At 38.4% G+C, this 19,346-nt stretch overlaps 1 protein-coding gene across 2 annotated transcripts in view; it reads right to left on the bottom strand.

The window, feature by feature from the left end:
- The window catches only part of ssuh2rs1 (ssu-2 homolog, related sequence 1), a 37,076-nt gene that overhangs the window by 1,850 nt on the left and 15,880 nt on the right, over positions 1–19,346 (bottom strand). For both annotated transcript variants that reach the window (XM_087263895.1, NM_001076658.1), the window contains 7 exon segments: positions 18,998–19,058; positions 17,151–17,272; positions 11,569–11,631; positions 11,318–11,400; positions 6,163–6,255; positions 4,736–4,841; positions 4,542–4,649 (listed from right to left, as the gene is read on the bottom strand). In XM_087263895.1, the coding sequence (XP_087120021.1) occupies positions 4,542–4,649; positions 4,736–4,841; positions 6,163–6,255; positions 11,318–11,400; positions 11,569–11,631; positions 17,151–17,272; positions 18,998–19,058 (636 nt within the window).

Genomic DNA, 19,346 nt, shown 5'->3' with positions numbered 1-19,346 from the left:
GAATCAAGCTATCAATCTCATTATCCGTTTCTCCACTGTATAACTTACACATTCTGATTAAAGAGCAACCAATGAATCTCTCATTTATTATTATTATATTAATATTAATATTATTATATTTATCACAATTTTTTTAATTACATTAAATAAGAGGTGTCACTTATGCACAAAAAATGCACACAAAAATGCACACATCTAACGTTATAATGAAAGCATTCGACTGCTTTTTTTTAACTTTTCATGCTCATTTAAGACGAAATTAGTTGTGTTTGGGAAAAAAACCCACCACGATCGACATGTTTATTTGTTTTTATTATTAATTATTTGTGTATGTGTGTTTAAACACGCACCCAAAAGCCAGACTTTCTCTCCGCTTCAAACCGTGAGTATAGAATGCGTTTGGCAAACAGCGTCTATTTATCACTAGGGAGCACGTCAGCTGACAGTCATGCACTATTATATGACTGTTTTGAGGATTGTATAGGATGGGCGACGGCACATGTAATCAAAAGAAAATGGAATCGCGCGGTTTTTAATATTTATTTATAAGAGTTTTCATTCCTAAAGTTAGCGAAAGCACAGAAGGCTCACGTTTTAGAGCAAGGGGCGACCCCTGATGGTTTGGCGGTATGTGTTGCGTATAGGGAAGATCGGCTGTTCAGAGATAGACTGAAAAGACAGGAGAAATACGGGAAAAAACCTTCAGGGGATGATAGCTGGATAGAACAGTAAAATACGGGAGAATCCCGAGAAAAACGGTAGGGTTGACAGGTATGGTAGTTACTGGCAGAGTTAAATTCAAGCAAGTGCCCCATTATGTATTTCAATGGGTCTTCATTATTTTGAGGGTCTTTCACTATTGTTTTGCAATGCGAAAGTAAGTGCTTTTCTGTGGTTTCTGAGAAATGACTTGAAATACTGACAGAAATCAGTCAAACAAGTGTGTTTATGACTATACATAACAATATATATAATTACTAATTACCAGTTAGCAACATTAAGCTGCATAAAGAGCTATTTTTATGGATGAAACTGGATGAATCTGGAAGTCTCAAGCCAATAATTTTCCAGATTTGTAGGTTTAGATCCATTCAGCACTTTAATTCTCTTTTAATAATATACATTTTTCTGTAGTATCTGAAATGTATCAGGTCTCTCTCTGCTTTTCTCTGCTCTGATTTGTCTGAGGTTTGGAAAGCCTGCTGTGATCGGTTATATCCAAACATCCATTACCTTATCTGAGAATGAACAAACCAATCTCTTCCAAACCTCACACTCAACTAGTGAACATTAAAGACCATAGACATTTTGCAAATTAGTTAGAATTTTGTTTGGTTTGTGCAGAAAGTAAGACTAGATTTCAGGTAGTTCAGATAATTAAGATCACTTAATTATATAGGAAATAAACTACACTTATTTGTAGGACATCACAATTACACTGGACAACCCAATTAATTTAAGTGTTTTAGCAAACTTGCTAATTCTCAACACCTGTCCACATGAGGCTTGAAAAAAATTGACAAAATGGAAATATAGGCCCAATCTCAATTTTACCCCTTAGCCCTTCCCCTGACCCCTACCCCACGTTTTGCGCGTGCATGCCAAGGGGTAGGGGTGTCCCAGTTCTCTTTAGCTTGAAGGCGTAGGGCTAAGGGGAAGGGGTGAATAGCCCTTCGAACGAAGATTTTTCAGAACCACACTTGAAACCAAGGGGTAAGAAAATTTCAGAGAATACACCAGCCACAATGGCAGTATTGCTGAACCCGGAAGTAAGGCAATCCACAAATGAGTTTTTTTTGTCATTATTATGAATTTTTGCAACAAACAAACACGTTTAAATTTATTCAGAACTACGTTCGTGTTTACCGTTTGCTTTAAAAAAAAAAAAAAGCTAAAAAAAGCTAAATTTCATGATCTATAATCCCTATTAATAACTCCTGTACAGCAGTCCCACAGCATTCTGACACTCGAATACCCTGTCAGTAATGTCTAGTGGCTGGCAATTGGCATTTTACAGTGTCTGCTATAATGTTAATGTTGTTGTTTTTCGCTTGGCAAGCCAAGCTGATGTGACATGGGGGCGTGGCAGCATCGACGATTCCATTTTTTGATTCGATAATCGAAATTGAGCATGAATTTCGTGACACCGTTACATCACAAAGGAGCAAAAAAAACATTTAGCTTACAATCCTTGCACAACCTACAGTTTTATCTGTTCTCTCTCTTTCGGTAGTATCCAATTTAAACGTGAGATTTTGGAGACCAGATCTAAATTTAGTGGGAATGGTCGGGTCGGGTAAAAAATGGGGTGGGTTGGGCAGCGGGTAAACAAGGGCTGAATATGCGGTGTGAGCGGTCAGGAGCGGAATAAAACCTTGGGGGAGCAGGACTAAAAAATGAGTCTTGCACAGACCTCTACATCAAAGCCCAAAAGAAGCAGTTTCAAAGAGTGTGGTATTTTGCGCAGAAACTTCACATACACACTCTAGGGCAGGGGTGTTCAATCTAAGGCCCCGTTTACACTAGTGCGTTTTAGTTTTAAAACGGCGTTGTAGAATGAAAACGATCCGCGTCCACACTCACGTTTTACCCAGCGTTTCTGAACAGCTCTCCGTCCACACCAAAACGCTGAAAACGCACATCACGTGACCACACACACACTCTCGGGCAAGCGATCCAGCATTTCTACCCAGATGAGAGCTCTGCTTGTCGGACTGCTCATCAAGCATCTCCCGCTGGATCTAATCTCCCTATATTTGCTAAACGTGATATTTCATTCATGTTGTTGTCTTTATCTGACGACATAGGCCAATTCCCTGACTTTGGTCATTGGAATCTATTAAGTTACTTGTTCACGGGTAACATGTTTTGGTTAAGCGCAAAGATAAGTTAATGATTAATCCAGGTACATTGACTGATTGCTTGCCTTTATTTCCTACAATGTATAAACTTATTGTATGTTATACTTTTATAATTATCGATTATTAAAACTGATATTCAGCAAAAGAGAGGGTGTGTTTCGTATTTTCACTGAAATTGAAAGGAGGCAGTTGTTATAGGCTCCGTTTTGTTATAAATATCCACACAGTGAAGATGACGCTCATATATGCAGCAAGGTGCCTCAACATTTCTGCTGTCTGTTAAGTTGCTAATATTAAAAAGAAAAAAGGCAGTTCCTTAAATCATGTTTACATTTTATTGTTGAGAAAGTGAAACAACGTAGCCAAGGTGATGTGAATGAAGTTATAAAGTACACTGTTCGCTTTGAAGATTTACCCGTGTCCTCGGTATGTTTTCCATATCAAACTGAGAAGGGGGAGACTGCAGCCTTGATCAAACTTGCGAAGTCTTAACTTACAAGAAGAGGATGCGAGACTGAACTGTGTGTGGGCTACTTAATATTGAGGAAAAGCCCCAATCAGATAGGCGAACGTTTGCAGCCCCGCCTCCGTTTTCAGATGTCTCCGTCTTTCCCCATCCACACTGAGATGGAGCAGCAGCGTTTTAGAATGAAAACGGCCTCTCCAGCGTTTTCAAAAAGCTCCGTTTTCGGCGCTCGAGAACTCCGGCGTAGTGTGGACGGATGGCGTAACCGTAGCAAAACTTTTTTCAAACTAAAACGCACTAGTGTAAACAGGGCCTAAGTCCTGGAGGTCCGATATCCTGCAGATTTTTGCTCCAACCCTAATCAGACACACATGGGCTAGCAAATCTAGCTCTTATATGCTTTTTAGAAACATCCTAGCAGGTGTGTTGAGGCAAGTTGGAGCTAAAATCTGCAGGACACCGAGTTTGAGAACCCCTGCTCTAGGGACATCAGAGACTTATTTCACATCTTTTAAAAAGGGGGCATAATAGGTACCCTTTAAACTGTCTAATCTGATATACTGAATAATAAATAATAATAATAATAATAATTCCTTACATTTATATAGCGCTTTTCTGGGCACTCAAAGCGCTTTACACAGTGGGGGGAATCACCTCATCTACCACCAGTGTGCAGCATCCACCTGGATGACGCGACGGCAGCCATTTTGCGCCAGACCGCACACCACACACCAGCTGATTGGTGGAGAGGAGACAGTGATGAAGCCAATTGAATATGGGGATGGTTAGGAGGCCATGATGGACAAAGGCCAGTGGGCAGATTTGGCCAGGATGCCGGGGTTAAACCTCTACTCTTTTCGAAGGACATCCTGGGATTTTTAACGACCACAGAGAGTCGGGACCTCGGTTTAACGTCTCATCCGAAAGATGGCGCTCACTGAGCAGTATAGCGTCCCCGTCACTATACTGGGGCATTAGGACCCACACAGACCGCAGGTTGGGCACCCCCTGCTGGCCTCACTAACACCACTTCCGGCAGCAACCTAGCTTTCCCATGTGGTCTCCCATCCAGGTACTGACCGGGCGCAGCCCTGCTTAGCTTCAGTGGGCGACCATGTGAGAGTTGCAGAGAGCTAGCTGCCGGAAAGCATGCAATAAAGCATGTACAATTACAGAATGAAAAGCAGTCTGGAAGCAAACAAAGACAGTTGTACCTGCTGTAATATACGGGAGGTTTGGGCGAATTTCGTCTGATGGTCTCTCACTATACGCTGAGACGCTTGTGCAACGGAAGCATCTGGAAAGCCCATCACTGGATAGACCTGCAGTAAACACACGCCCACAGTCAACATACATCAGATAAGATTACACCTGCCACTGTAATAATGCATGTACTGTCTGCTCTTACCATAAACTGGGAGTCTTTGAAAAGCTCCTTCCCTGAAACCTTCTCCAGTTTCTCCACTTTCAGCCCACTTAAATCCTGCGCTACGAAGTCTTCCTTCTCGGTGCTCCTGAAATAGTAAAAAATAGCTTTCAGAGCAGGAACGTTTCGTTTGGAACTCTTCTGAATTTCATGATAAATATATAATAAATAAATAAATGAGAATAAATAAATGAGTACACCCCTTACAGATCACTCTTTTAAATAAATACTTCCTATTGTCACAATCACCAGCAATCTTAACTCCTCCGATCGCTCGAAATACAATACATTTTATGGACTACATCTCCATACATGCACTCCGCTCAGACACACATGTTCCTCATCCTGACTGATTGCACAGACACCACCGGAGGATTGTCAAGGACTGATTACACACACGACTTAAGCAGCACACTAGAGCTGCACGATTCTGGCTAAAATGAGAATCGTGATTTTTTTATTTTTTTGCCTAAAATAAAGATCACGGTTTTCTCACGATTATGTCATTATAAAATTACATTTAGTCATTTAGCAGACGCTTTTATTCAAAGCGACTTCCAAATGAGGACAAGGAAGCAATTTACACAACTAAAAAAGCAACAATGAATAAGTGCTGTAGGCAAGTTTCAGGTGTGTAAAGTCTAAGAAGCAAAACATTAGTAATGTAAGAATTTTTTTTTTTTTGAGTACAGTTAGCGGTGGAGCCAGAGAGACAATTGCAGATTAGGAAGTAAAGTGGAGACTAAATAGTTGAGTTTTTAGTCGTTTCTTGAAAGTAGCGAGTGACTCTGCTGTTCTGATGCAGTTAGGGAGTTCATTCCACCAACTGGGCAGATTGAATGCGAGAGTTCGGAAAAGTGATTTCTTTCCTCTTAGGGAGTGAACCATGAGGCGACGTTCATTCACAGAACGCAAGTTTCTGGAGGGCACATAGATCTGCAGAAGTGAGAGCAATATGAATTTAAATGTACTATCTTTCTATTCCTAAAACTTTTAGGTGAGCACACTCTTACTTTAATGAATATAGCTGTTTAATAGAACTGTTTTGTTTAAATGCACCAAAATATTTATTCATTCATTCATTTCCTTTGGCTTAGGCGCTTATTTACCAGGGGTCGCCAGTGCTAACCACATAGCCACCATGCTCCCCACACCAAAATGTATTGTTTAAATTTTAGATTACAATTTTCAAAAGATCAGTACTCATTTATGCTATGCACTGGATATAAATGATGCTTTCTTGAAAAAAACAAAGCATTATTATTTAGAAAAGGGACAGTGCATTGCGTGACTCATGAATGTAGCATAATCTGTTACTGAAGAACAAGTTATTCTCATTTTCAGCACATTGTGTAATGATAACCACCCCCGCTTTAGCAAACAGTAACAATAAACCCTGTAGATCATACCATTTCACATTGAGGTTGATGAAAACGATCAGCTGTCTCTTTCCATGGCAGGTGTCACACTGGGAAGTGCCGTTGCCACTACATGAAGAACAGCTGAAAGACAACAGACAAAACACACAATCAGAAAACACCAAACCGCTAGAGCCCTCTGCTGGACTTCACCAGAACTTAATCCAAAATATCAAACACAACACACACGACAAATGATTCATTGTATGAAAATGTAATACATAGCATAAATAAAATAAACAAAACAAAAAATGAATGAAAACATATCTAATAAAAAATGAAAACTGAAAGTTAAAAAAACTATTAATAATTGTTTTAAACACTCGTATATCTTTCTTATTAAAAAAAGCAAGTGAAGTCACAATTATTAGCTCAATTCCCCAATTTCTGTTTAATTGATATAAGATTTTAACAATACACTTCTAAACATAATAGCTATAATAACTCATTTCTTTCTGTTTTTTTTTTACTTTTTATTTAAGATTTGTTAAATATTTTTTACAGAGCAACCCCTTTCCCAACAATTTAACCCCTTACAGATGAAATTAAAATTAAATGATTTTTAAAAGATAAATGAAAAGTAAATAATAAAATAAAATATAAATAAAATAAACAAATATATATATATATATATATATATATATATATATATATATATATATATATATATATATATATATATATATATATATAAATAAAATATATATATTAAAAAAATATATAACTCTTTTTTTTTTACTTTTTATGTAAGATTTGTCAAAATATTTTTATTGAACAACCTTTTCCCTAACAATTTAACCCCTTACAGATGAAATTATAATCAAATTATTTAAAAAAATCAATTAAAAGCAAATAATAAAAATAAATAAATAAATGAACAAAAGGTATTTCCATCATAATAACTTTTCAGGGCAATTATTATTATTATTATTTTCGAATAAATGTTTTACATTTATCAATTGACCCTTGCCCTATTATAGGAATATTTGGTTTAATCACAGATCCCATTCCTAGTTTAGACAATAATACTAAAAGCATTTACATTTTACATTTACATTTAGTCATTTAGCAGACGCTTTTATCCAAAGCGACTTACAAATGAGGACAAGGAAGCAATTTACACAACTAAGAGCAACAATGAATAAGTACTAAAGGCAAGTTTCAGGTCTGTAAAGTCTAAGAAGGGAAGTGTTAGTAGTTTTTTTTTTTTTTTTTTTTTTTTTTGTACAGTTAGTGTGATATTCAAAGAGGCAATTGCAGATTAGGAAGTGAAGTGGAGACTAAATAGTTGAGTTTTTAGTCGTTTCTTGAAAATAGCGAGTGACTCTGCTGTTTTGATGCAGTTAGGGAGTTCATTCCACCAACTGGGCAAATTGAGCGTGAGCGTTCGCGAAAGTGATTTTTTCCCTCTTTGGGATGGAACCACGAGGCGACGTTCATTCACAGAACGCAAGTTTCTGGAGGGCACATAGATCTGCAGAAGTGAGAGCAGATAAGAAGGAGCAAGGCCAGAAGTCACTTTGTAGGCAAACATCAGAGTTTTGAATTTGATGCGAGCAGCAACTGGCAGCCAGTGCAAATGGACTAGCAGCGGAGTGACATGTGCTCGTTTAGGTTCATTGAAGACAACTCGTGCTGCTGCATTCTGGAGCAGTTGAAGAGGCTTGATAGAGCTAGCTGGAAGCCCAGCTAGTAGAGAGTTGCAGTAATCCAGTTTGGAGAGAACAAGAGCTTGAACAAGGAGTTGAGCTGCATGTTCAGATAAGAAGGGTCGGATCTTTCTGATGTTATAGAGTGCAAATCTGCACGATCGAGCAGTTCTAGAAATGTGGTCAGAGAAGTTTAGTTGGTCATCAATCGTTACTCCAAGGCTTTTCACCATTTTGGATGCAGTAATGGTTGCCCCATCCATCTGGATTGAAAAGTTATGGTGTAGAGTCGGGTTGGCAGAAACTACAAGCATTTCCGTTTTTGCGAGGTTCAGCTGAAGATGATGATCTTTCATCCAGTGTGAAATATCCAACAGGCAGGCTGAGATACGAGCTGGAACCGAGGGATCATCAGGATGAAAAGAGAGGTATAGCTGGGTATCATCAGCATAGCAGTGGTAGGAGATTTCTGCATGATTTCTGTTTCAACATTAATTGCTAGACGTCTTATACTGCTCAAATGGAAGGACAAATATTCTCCAACTTTTAATCATTGGATTAGAGACCTTATGTACCATCTTACAATGGAGAAGATTCAGTACTCCACCAAAGGTTTGCAGTAAAAAATGTATCTTGTTAGAGAGGCAGTGCTGACATATATAAAACAAATGGATCCAAACTTAATATTTTCAGTTTGACCGTTGTTAATTTGTGTCTCACTTTTTTTTCCTTCCCTCCATTTTATTTTATTTAATTTTAATTTCTATCTAAATTATTTTAGTTCTTTATTTTACACTTGCTAAGTCTATTGTGACTCGTGTGCGTATATATGTACAATAGCTGAGTGAACATATAATGGAACTTTTATCTACTTGTATTGTATGTGTGTATATCATGACATGATGTAAAACTGATTAAAAATAGGCATAAAATATTGTATAGAAAAAAGTGCAGTGGGGCGGGGGGCTCTGTTGGAGCAAATATAATTTGTGTCTGTTTTTCAAATACATTTGAAATTGATGTTTTATTGACCAAAATGTTAATAAAAAGATCTGAACAAAAAAAATACTTATCAGGGGATGCATTTGTACATCAAGTTACATTGTGTTACATTGTAGTTACCTCAAATTTTAGTGGTGATAGGTTAAGTAACCCCTAAATATACATATCTGAATGTTGTAATACTTTTCCACCTCTTCAGAAAAATATCAGTCTTGATTTGTAGACATGCAGTAATTTCTTTCTATTACATAGACCTGTTTAAGTCTTTGAATCCACTGAGCCACCTTTGGAGAACTTTCTTCAATCCAATAGACTGATTTCACGCAGCCGTCATTTTTAAAAGTGAAATCGAGGCTGCGATGGGAAGAAACTCGGAAGTATCCGGAAGTTACATAGGAATGTTGTGTACCTGGCTGTATATCTTATCAGCGAAGAGAAAGTGACATAAATTTATCATTTCACTGCCTTCCGGGTGACCCGAAGGTCCGTTCTGAATGAATGGTGAAAATAAAAAGGGATATCAGAGCTCATTTTCAGCTAAGTTAAGGGAAATGGCACTAGTTAGCTAAAGTTTTCTTTCCTAAACGCAGGTCTTAGATGCTATTTATCAAACTCGGGTTAATAAACTGACTCTTTCACTATATTAGACCCGTCACGATACTGAATTAAAAGAAAAAACATCAATTTCCTGCTAACATTTAAGCACTGTTGATGGCTTTCTTAAAACAGCGCTGATGTGCCATTGTATTCACGTGCTCGACAGAAATGCTTGTGATTGGCCGAGAAGGTCATCCGTTCACCCTCCGCTGTTTACCGAGCACAAACACAGACAGACGAGCGATCCGCTTAATGATTCGACTGATCTTCAGGGCTGCTTCGCGCTCCAGTCTCCGTGTAAACTGCGTGCAAACCAATCACAGATACAGGGAGACTGGAGCGTGGAGCAGCCGTGAAGATCAGTCGAGTCATCCGCGCTCAGCAGCGCATCCATATTAGCGGGAAATAGATGGTTTTAAAACTTCAGTACCGGGACAACACTATTACAGACAACACGATGGTGTGCTACAGAGGACTGCAGTGTTTTATCGCTCACCGGGTTACATAGGCTGAAGCAGGAAAGCGTCCCAACGGTGTTTAACTGGTGCCATGAACTGAAGCCTAGGAGGACACTTAAGCGTATCACTGAGATTGTGATGTTGTTTGATGCTAAATTGCTTTTAATGGTTTAAACTAAACTAACTGAATGATATTAAAGTGATGTTTATACCATTTCTGCATTGTGAAATCTCTGCAACAGCTGGAGGTTTGTAGTACACAGCATGTTACTGCAATGTTTACTGTGCTGGTCCTATACTTCCGGGTTTCTTCCCACCGCAGCCTCGCTTTAGTTCTTTAAAATGGCGGCCGCATGAAATAAGCGTATGTACTGTTATCATTGGTTTTGCAACCAGTAATAATATCCTTAGGACAAATCTTGTTTCTTCAATAAACATTTCTTTGGACAGTGCTCCCAGTAAGCACATAACTGGATGAAGGGGTATTTCTAAATCTAATATATTATTGATTTCTTTTTTTTTTTTTTTTTTTTCCAAAATTCTTGAATCTTAGGACAGTCCCAAAAAATGGTGATCTCCAATTTTACCACATTTTCTCCAACACAAAGCAACAGATGGTGCTTTTACATATGTAGAAATTACAAAAGGAGTATTAAAGTACCTCATTTCCACTTTCCAAACAAATTCTTTCCATAATTGACTATTAATTCCTTTAGGACATCCTTCACATAACTCAATTCAGACCTCATCCTCAATCCATATTTAGTTCTAGTTCCCATTTTCTTTTAACGTGATCTGTATTTTTTACAGCATTAGTTACTAATCTTTTGTATAAATGGGAGACAAGTTTTTTAGCTGGAATCTTTTTTCTGTATTATTTATGAAGTATCTCTCTATTTTACTTGGTTCTTGCAATGACAATAACTCATTTCTAATAACTGATTTTTTTTTATCTTTGTCATGATGACAGTACATAATATTTGACTAGATATTTTTCAAGATACTATTATTCAGCTTAAAGTGACATTTAAAGGGCTTATCTAGGTTAATTAGGCAAGTTAGGGTAATTAGGCAAGTTATTGTATAACAGTGGTCTGTTCTGTAGACTATTGAAAAAATATTGCTTAAGGGGGCTAATAATATTGACCTTAAAATGGCTTTTAAAAAGTTAATAACTGCTTTCATTCTAGCCGAAATAAACAAATAAGACTTTCTCCACAAGAAAAAATATTATAGGAATTACTGTAAAAAATTCCTTGCTCTGTTAAACATCATTTGGGAAATATTTTAAAAAGAAATACACAGCAGGGCTAATAATTTTGACTTCAACTGTACTTAAAGTGTTAAAATCTCAACTAAACAAGAACAAAGAAACATTTTATTTTAACAGAGAAATTATATTAAAGACATGTTAAGAACGAACAGATACAGAGGGCTTACTTTTCACGACCCTGTCCATTGCAGTGTGAGCATCGTTCATCATTAAGACGGGAACCGGAACCATTACACACCCAGCAGACTTTCTGCACATGGACAACAACAAAGGATAAACACAAAGCAGTCTTCTCTTGGCATCTCACAAAAAGATACTTTACAAGTGTCGTATTCTCCTCTGGGGGGAAATAGCATTGAGGATAATGAATTGTCCATCATGCAGTTAGTTCAGTCTGTGTCAGCCTAAACCGACTTACATTTCCAGCTCCAGCACAGGTGGTGCAGGGTTTGTTTCCCATTCCAAGACACACGTGACAGTTCTAGGGTACAAACAGAATGAGATCAAGAAACGGTTCTGCATTGATTCTGAGAGTTTCCCAATGCATTTTGATTCTTTCTTTCATTTTGAATCAAATCTAGGTTTTACAAACAGCCGTACTCTGCTTCCCCTCAATTCCTTACACATGCCACTAGAACTTAAAGTAGTCATTAGTACAATTAGGAAGGGTTTAAGGGTGGCTTAGTGGTTAGCACTGTAAGTCCTCACAGCAAGAAGGTCGCTGGTTCGAGTCCCGGCTGGGTCAGTTGGCATTTCTGTGTGGAGTTTGCATGTTCTCCTCGTGTTGGTGTGGGTGAATTGAATAAACACTATTGGCCGTAGTGAATGTGTGTGAATGTTTCCCAGTACTGGGTTGCAGCTGGAAGAGCATCTGCTGCATAAAATGTGCTGAATAAGTTGGCAGTTCATCCTGCTGTGGTGCAGATGAATAAAGGGACCAAGCCGAAGGAAAAAGAATGAATAGAGAGTTTAAGCTAGTTTACAGTGTTCATCGTGAGCTGTCTCTGCATTAATCTCTAGCCATAAAAGCCAAGGTGCACAAGCACATACTGTATGACTACTTCGAGGCCATTCACAATAAAATGAACCTTTTCTTTATGAATGAGATACTTTCCATTGTTTTTCTATGTAAACACAAGAGCGCCGTGTTTTGAAAACAATCAGTTTCAAAGCAGTGGACCAATCAGAGGAACTCAGAGGTGGCAAATAGCTTAGAATCACCAAGAGGCAACACTCTGCTGCTATTTGGTAAACAGCCACTAGATGCCGCTAGTGTTCCAAATTCCAATAGAACAACAGCACAGATCACCAACACTAGGCAGAATTTATTATAATATTGAGTTAAAACAAGTACATCCCCTTTGAAAAATAACATTTAAAAACAATATCCCAAAGAAATGAGACACTGCTCGCTGTAGAGCCACTTGGGCTCCAGCAAGGGGGAGCTTGAGCTCCAGCTCCTCCTTCTAAAAGCTGTTTTAATGCGTACACCCACCCCACCCCTAACCCCAACCCCCAGTGACATCACTTGTAGAAGAAGCGCAAGAAAGGAGAAGCTGGAGCTCAAGCTCCCCCCTTGCTGGAGCTCAGCTCTGCCCAAGTGGCTCTGCAGTAAGTACCACTTGAATAAAAACAATTTCCAAAATGTTGACATGACTAAGTTTAATATGACTAAAGTCGAATAAATATCCGTTTCACATATAACATAAAAGTAAGGTTAACAAAATAACTTAATTACTTTTTTTTACTCAAATTAGGGTGAAGCAAAAAATAAATATACACAACAAAAGCATTTATGACAGCATTAAAAATAATGAATGAAAATATATATAGAAATAAATACATTTGGAGAGTAGGTTTTTAAATACATTTACATTTAGCAGACGCTTTTATCCAAAGTGACTTACAAATGAAGACACGGAAGCAATTTACACAACTGTGTAAGAGGCTAAATTATCATATGCATTTGTTTATATGACAAAACATGCTTTTTCTCTCAAGAAGGTCCATACTGACTGCAAATGCAGATACTGATGAGATCAGGGCCTGTTGTGTGGACTTTGGGGGTTTTATGATGTGGTCATATGTTGATTGGTCAGTTTGAAAGTCTCAGCATTGGTGGTCACATGGTCAAGAAAGATACAAAATAGGTGGTAAACTCTGGCTCTCTCTCTTTTTTCCTGCCCTCTCTTTTCCTGGCCTGCTTCTCTCCTGCTCTGCTCCTCTCCTTCTCTGGAGTCTATCTTCTCTGACTCTACTGCAATCAGGCTTTTGGGCCTGCCCCTTTCACACATACAGACCTTTCCGGAAAATTGCCGGCAATTTTCCGGAAAGGTTGTATGTGTGAACAGGTCCTTTTTGAAAATACCGGTAAATTCGTTCTGGCTATTTTCCGGAAAGAGAAGTTGTAACATTACCGGCAATTTGCCGGAATGCTGCGCTGTGTGAATGCAGAAGGAAGATTACCGTAATAAGCGCGTGCACGTCTAGAACGTGCTGACGTGAGACGTCTGCTTTAGCCAATCACAACAGTCAGACGCATTTACGTCCGCGCGGTTTGTGAGAATAAAAACCTTTGAATATTTTTCCAGACACATTTAGCTGCTAGAAGTTAGTCAGGTCACGTTTATATGTTCTTCTTAATGCCAACTGTGTAAATAATCATCGATGAGATGCTTATGATAAGCCGTTGTTTGTTTACGTTCGTGTGCCTGTGAAACAGCCTGTGAGCGCCAGCACACGCACATATTATGAACATCTCGACATGCGAAAGTGATCCTGAGAAAGTTGTTCACAATATTGATCATCCACAGAGTTTGTAATTTAGTCAAATGTTTACAAATACAAGCGCAGCCGTTTAAAGCTCATTTGTGGTGAATGATGTCAGAATTTACCGGTATTTTGGAATGGATGTGTGAATGCTCTTTTCCGGAAAATTTCCGTAACGTCCTCGCCTGTGTGAACAGTGCTTTTTTGAATATACCGGTAAAGTCGTTCCGGAAATTTTCCGGATATTTACCAGTATCACTATGTGAAAGGGGCTTTTGTCTCTCTCTCCCTCCCTCCATGTCTCTTCTACCTCTGGTAACTTTAATTTTACATTTAAGCTGGGTACAATTTATACCATATGTTTTATCATTTCATATTTTATCATTTTATACAGTATTTCGTTATTAATTCAGTTGTAACCATAGAGAATTATTGTCATTATATCATTTCATTTTCAAGTATTTGTGAATTACTTTTGATTTAACATCAACACTTAATTGTTCCATATAGCAATACAATACAATCACATAATATCAACGCTCTCCCACATTTTAAGCTATTAATACTGCCCTTATTTCCGTTTTTGGTATAAGATTGCAGAAGAATGGTTTGACTATAAATGTACAGTTTTTTACCATCATGCTGATCACTTTTTAGTCACTCGGCAGAACTACAGTTCGGACCGCTCTGATAAAATAATAAAAATATAAAATAAAATAATACTCCAGCAAAAAGTACTGCTAATCTGTTATCAACATCCCATTTTGAGAGTCAAGCTAACTTTATTTAACATGTCAGTATTGATAAGTATTAGGCTATGTCAGTGCGTAAACTACTAAATTAAAGTAATTTAAAGTAATTTCATCTAAACGTGACAGTTTCAAGAAAACAAGTATGGTCAAAACATATTAAACAATAAGTCTGTAAATTAACTATTAAACTATTTACTAAATAAACTACTACTATTTTTATTACAGTCTTGTGACTGTAAGGGCGTACTCACACTATGCTATCCGAACTGTGGCCAGGCCTGTTTTCCAGATCGTTTGAGAAGTGTGAGTGCTCTGAATCGGGCTCAGGCATGGTTCACTTGGCCGGCCCTGGCCCGGTTGGAAGAGGTTGGCCAATTTGTGGTTCACTTGGGCTTTCCACGATACGCTTGTGTGTGAGTGAAAAACACACCTGAGCCCAAAACTGAAAGCGAGTCGTGAATTACAGGACTGTTTTATATGGATTTATTAATCATTCTTACTGTTCAATGAACGCAAACTGTCGTAGTTTATTAAAGATGCAAACCCCTCACTGCACGACAGCTGCACCTTCAGCAAACCTCCTCATTCCTGCAGCACGAGGACTTTGATTGTTTATGAGCGTCAAAAGTGGCTGATCTGTTCGGTGGAATATTTCACTGAAAAAAAAGTCACTGAATATCACTGTAAAGTCACTGAATATCAAACGACTTAAAAAATATAACTTAAGAAATCTCCACTGTGCTGAGCAAAAGTGCTTTCAAAACAGCGCATCATCGATGACATAAGCGTGCTCAGGCCCGAATGTAATGTGAGTGCTGGCCATTGGGGGAGGTGGGAGAGGGACAAGCATGTTTTGGCCCGGTTCAAGGCAACTGTACATAATGTGAGTACGCCCTAAGTGTTGTATTGCCATCTTTCAGGTTGTATTTCAGCTTTAATGTGCTTTTTAAATGAATAAATAAAAAAACAAAGCAGCTGCTTGCCATCCCGACAGCAAAAAGGCAAGGCAAGGCAAGTTTATTTATATAAGACATATAAAAAAAGACAAGTATGAAAAAAAAAAAGATCCAATGGACATCCGATCGCTTTCACTTCAGAATGGAGGAGTCACTAGGCACTGCTTTTGCAATGGAATGTTCTATTGAGTGTGGCCTCTTGGTGATTCTAAGCTCTTTAGAGGTGGTCAGGCATTGCATGCTTCTGTTTACAATAGCAAGTTGGCATGACATCCGATTTATTTGACAGCAACATGGGAAGGAGGTGCTTTTAAAAGAAGCATTTCTATGTAGTATAGGCTACTGTTTAGAGCAGGGGTTTTCAAAGTCTAAGACAGTGGGCCTCCCTTTTGACACAACTTATCCATTGGTGCCCCCCTCCTCCCAAACACGCACGCACACACGCGCACACACACAAAATTCTGGAGGTTTTTCTGCTACCTCATCATGCTTGGTTTGGTGTGTCGCCAAAGTTTAGCGGGTCTCATGCTGTCATTAGCCAAAATATCTTGACAAACATAAAGGTCGTGGTTCATCAGCTGGTCCTGTCCACGTAAATCCTAAACTCAAATACTGATCATCATATCGCCGTCTTTTGGGTTTAAGCCCTGAACTTGAAGGCTTTGAATCGGGGGGTCTCAGAAACCGATCCATTGTATTAGCAGGCATATACCTGTATTGGCAGGCTTGCAACACAGAAGCGAATTCACAGCTATGGCCTTCTGGGTAAAAAAGGCTTTCTTATTTTTGACGTATTTTTTTTTTAGCTTTGTTTAATTAAAACGTTTAAATATAATAAAAATACATATAATAATTGAACTTAATAATTATATTTTTATTATATAATATTTTTCCGGCGCCTCCCCTGACATGCTCTGGCGCCCCCCAGGGGAGGCGCGCCTCACACTTTGAAAACCCCTGGTTTAGAGTGTAGGTTATTAAAAAGTTAACTGTCAATAAAATGTGGTTATTTTATTGGCTTATGCATTTTGAAACTGGTATAACTGAAGCTATACAGTCATTTTTTTTATCTTACACAATTCCTTCATTCATTTTCTTTTCAGCTTAGTTCCTTTATTAATCTGGGGTCGCCACAGAGGAATGAACGGCCAACTTATACAGCATATGTTTTATGCAGTCAATGCCCTTCCAGCTGCAACCCATACCTGGGAAACGTCCATACACACTCATAAACTACGGACAATTTAGCCTACCCAATTCACCTGTACTGTATGTCTTTGGACTTGTGGGGGAAACCGGAGCATCCGGAGGAAACCCATGCGAATGCAAGGAAAACATGCAAACTCCTCACAAAAACGCCAACTGAGCCCAGCTGAGGCTCAAACCAGCATCCTTCTTGCTGTAAGGCAATAGCACTACCTACTGTGCCACCGCGTCGCCTCTTACAAAATTACTTTATATTATATAATATCATCTAAATAATAATAATTATTACACAGCATATTTTAGCATGTTGTTATTACCTTAATTGATGAAGTGAAAGGCACTTTAATGGCCTGCTTTTGGTCTTGAAAGAAGGGTGGAGGTTGAGCAGCGATCTGCCACGGTCCTGGAGCCGGCTGAACTCCAGCATCCACAGGCTGTCCTGAAATACCACCAGGCAGAATAAAGAATAAAACACTGTTTATTATTTGGATGTCATGTAGTCATGGGTGTCAATTAAGGGTGTCACGATCCTCCAAATCCTCGATTCGATTACATTTTTGATTCTAAAGGCACGATTTGATTCGATTTTCGGTTATGAATAATTAATTCATTAATGACCAATTCATTATTCGTAGCCTACCGTTTAAACTACCTGACCTGCATGGTCTTTGTTTTACCCATAAACAAATCATACAGTAAATGAATAAAGGCAAGATACACACAAGATACACACATTTCTGCGGGACTCGTGAATAGGCAGTGATCTGTGTCGTTATAATGGCGTCGGTAAAAAAGAGGCACAACCAACAGGAACCAGCCAACAGTATCTGAGGTGTTCGCTAAAATGACAAAGTACAAGTGAGTGAAAGATTGAAGCAGTCCTCTGACTGCCTGGACCTGCTGTCTCGAGCGCATGGCTGTGTGTGCGTCTGTGTCTGTGTGGTCACGTGATGTGCATTTTCAGAGGTAGAGAGGAAGGAGGGCTGCTCAGAAATGCTACACGCCACTGTGGATGTCAAATCGTTGTCGTTCTAAAATGCCATTTAAAAACAAAGACAGTGTAAACAGGGCCTGAGTGTGTACTTTTCGCGAGCGGATTTGCAACGGGGGCGGGCGGAGGATCGTGATGCCGGTGTTGTCTATCGGACGAACCGTACGTAATACGTACATAGCAGAGCTTGCAAAACTGTGTTTTTTTTGTCAACAACATGAACGTTGTCAACATAACTCACTGGAAATCCAAAATGCTTAAACACCGGCGACTTCATTGAAAGAGGAGAGGGTTTAAGTTCTCTCGACGGGTCTCCTGCTTCTGCAGTTTAACAAGCACTTCAACAAGCATGTTTTTTCCCCGCTTGGCAAGCCAAGCTGACATGGGGGCGTGGCAGCATCGACGATTCTATTTTTTGATTCGATAATTGAAATTGAGCATAAATTTTGAACGATTTCGATTAAAAATGGCTACCATTAGCATTGTTCTTAAAATATCTTCTTTTTGATTTAACAGAATTTTTTTGCATGATCTTCCACTTCCCTCTACCGCTCAGTTCGCATGTTCACGTGAAGGGGTAGGTGAAAGCCCAATTCTCTTTTGCTTGGATTTTTACTACAAACAAGCATCTGATTTATTACCTTCATGATGTTTGGTAATGTGCTACTTTCATGATCTCAAATGAAACATTTAAGAATGTAAATTGCTGCTTGTTCAAACTACTTATTTTAAATGAGTTGAAACAACACCATTTTGTGTTTTTTTGGGGGGACAACTTAATTGTTTTATGTTTAATCCACTTAAATTTGTAAAAACGTGTAAGTTAACTTAATCAATATTAAACCTAATTAAGTAATTGTGTAGAACCCAGCATCTTTTACAGTCTGAAGGGGTTTATTATGTGAAAAAACACATGTACTTTATCCTGTATTATTACATGTCTACACAATACATCATTCTGAGCTGTAATCGTTTATTAATTCTTTAATTAAAGATAAAGCTGACAGAATATTTTCAGCAAGGGGAAGGCATGGGCGTAGGGGTATATCATATCCTGCAGGAACGTGGGATCAGACTTGTATCCATTTTTAAGGTGTGAAATGTAAAATGAAGCAAGAGAAGGATCGATATGGCTAACATACTTGATGCATAAACAAATCTGTGTTTGCATACCTGAGTATGGTTCCTGACTCCATTCAGTAGATCTGGACTCAGTAAACGTCTCCAAACGATACTGACAACAGAAATGAATAAGTAGACAGAGCTCGGGTTAACACTCAAATTATATCAACATTACCATAATGTACAGTGCTCAGCATATAGGATTACAATACTCAGCAGTTTTGCTCATATAGGAGTATAACCCTCAGATATTTTTAATTCATATTTTAATACATTACTCAGTACAGAGCAAAATCTGGAAAAATTTAGGGGGAAAATAATAAAATACTATTAAAAAATAGAGGAAAAATTAAAAGAAATAAAAAAATATATGACATCTTGTGGGAATTTATCAATTGCT

This window comes from Danio rerio, chromosome 8 (genome assembly GCF_052040795.2).
Source record: "Danio rerio strain M-AB ecotype USA chromosome 8, GRCz13ab, whole genome shotgun sequence".
NCBI lineage: Eukaryota > Metazoa > Chordata > Actinopteri > Cypriniformes > Danionidae > Danio > Danio rerio.
This window is presented reverse-complemented; position numbering and strand designations above follow the sequence as displayed.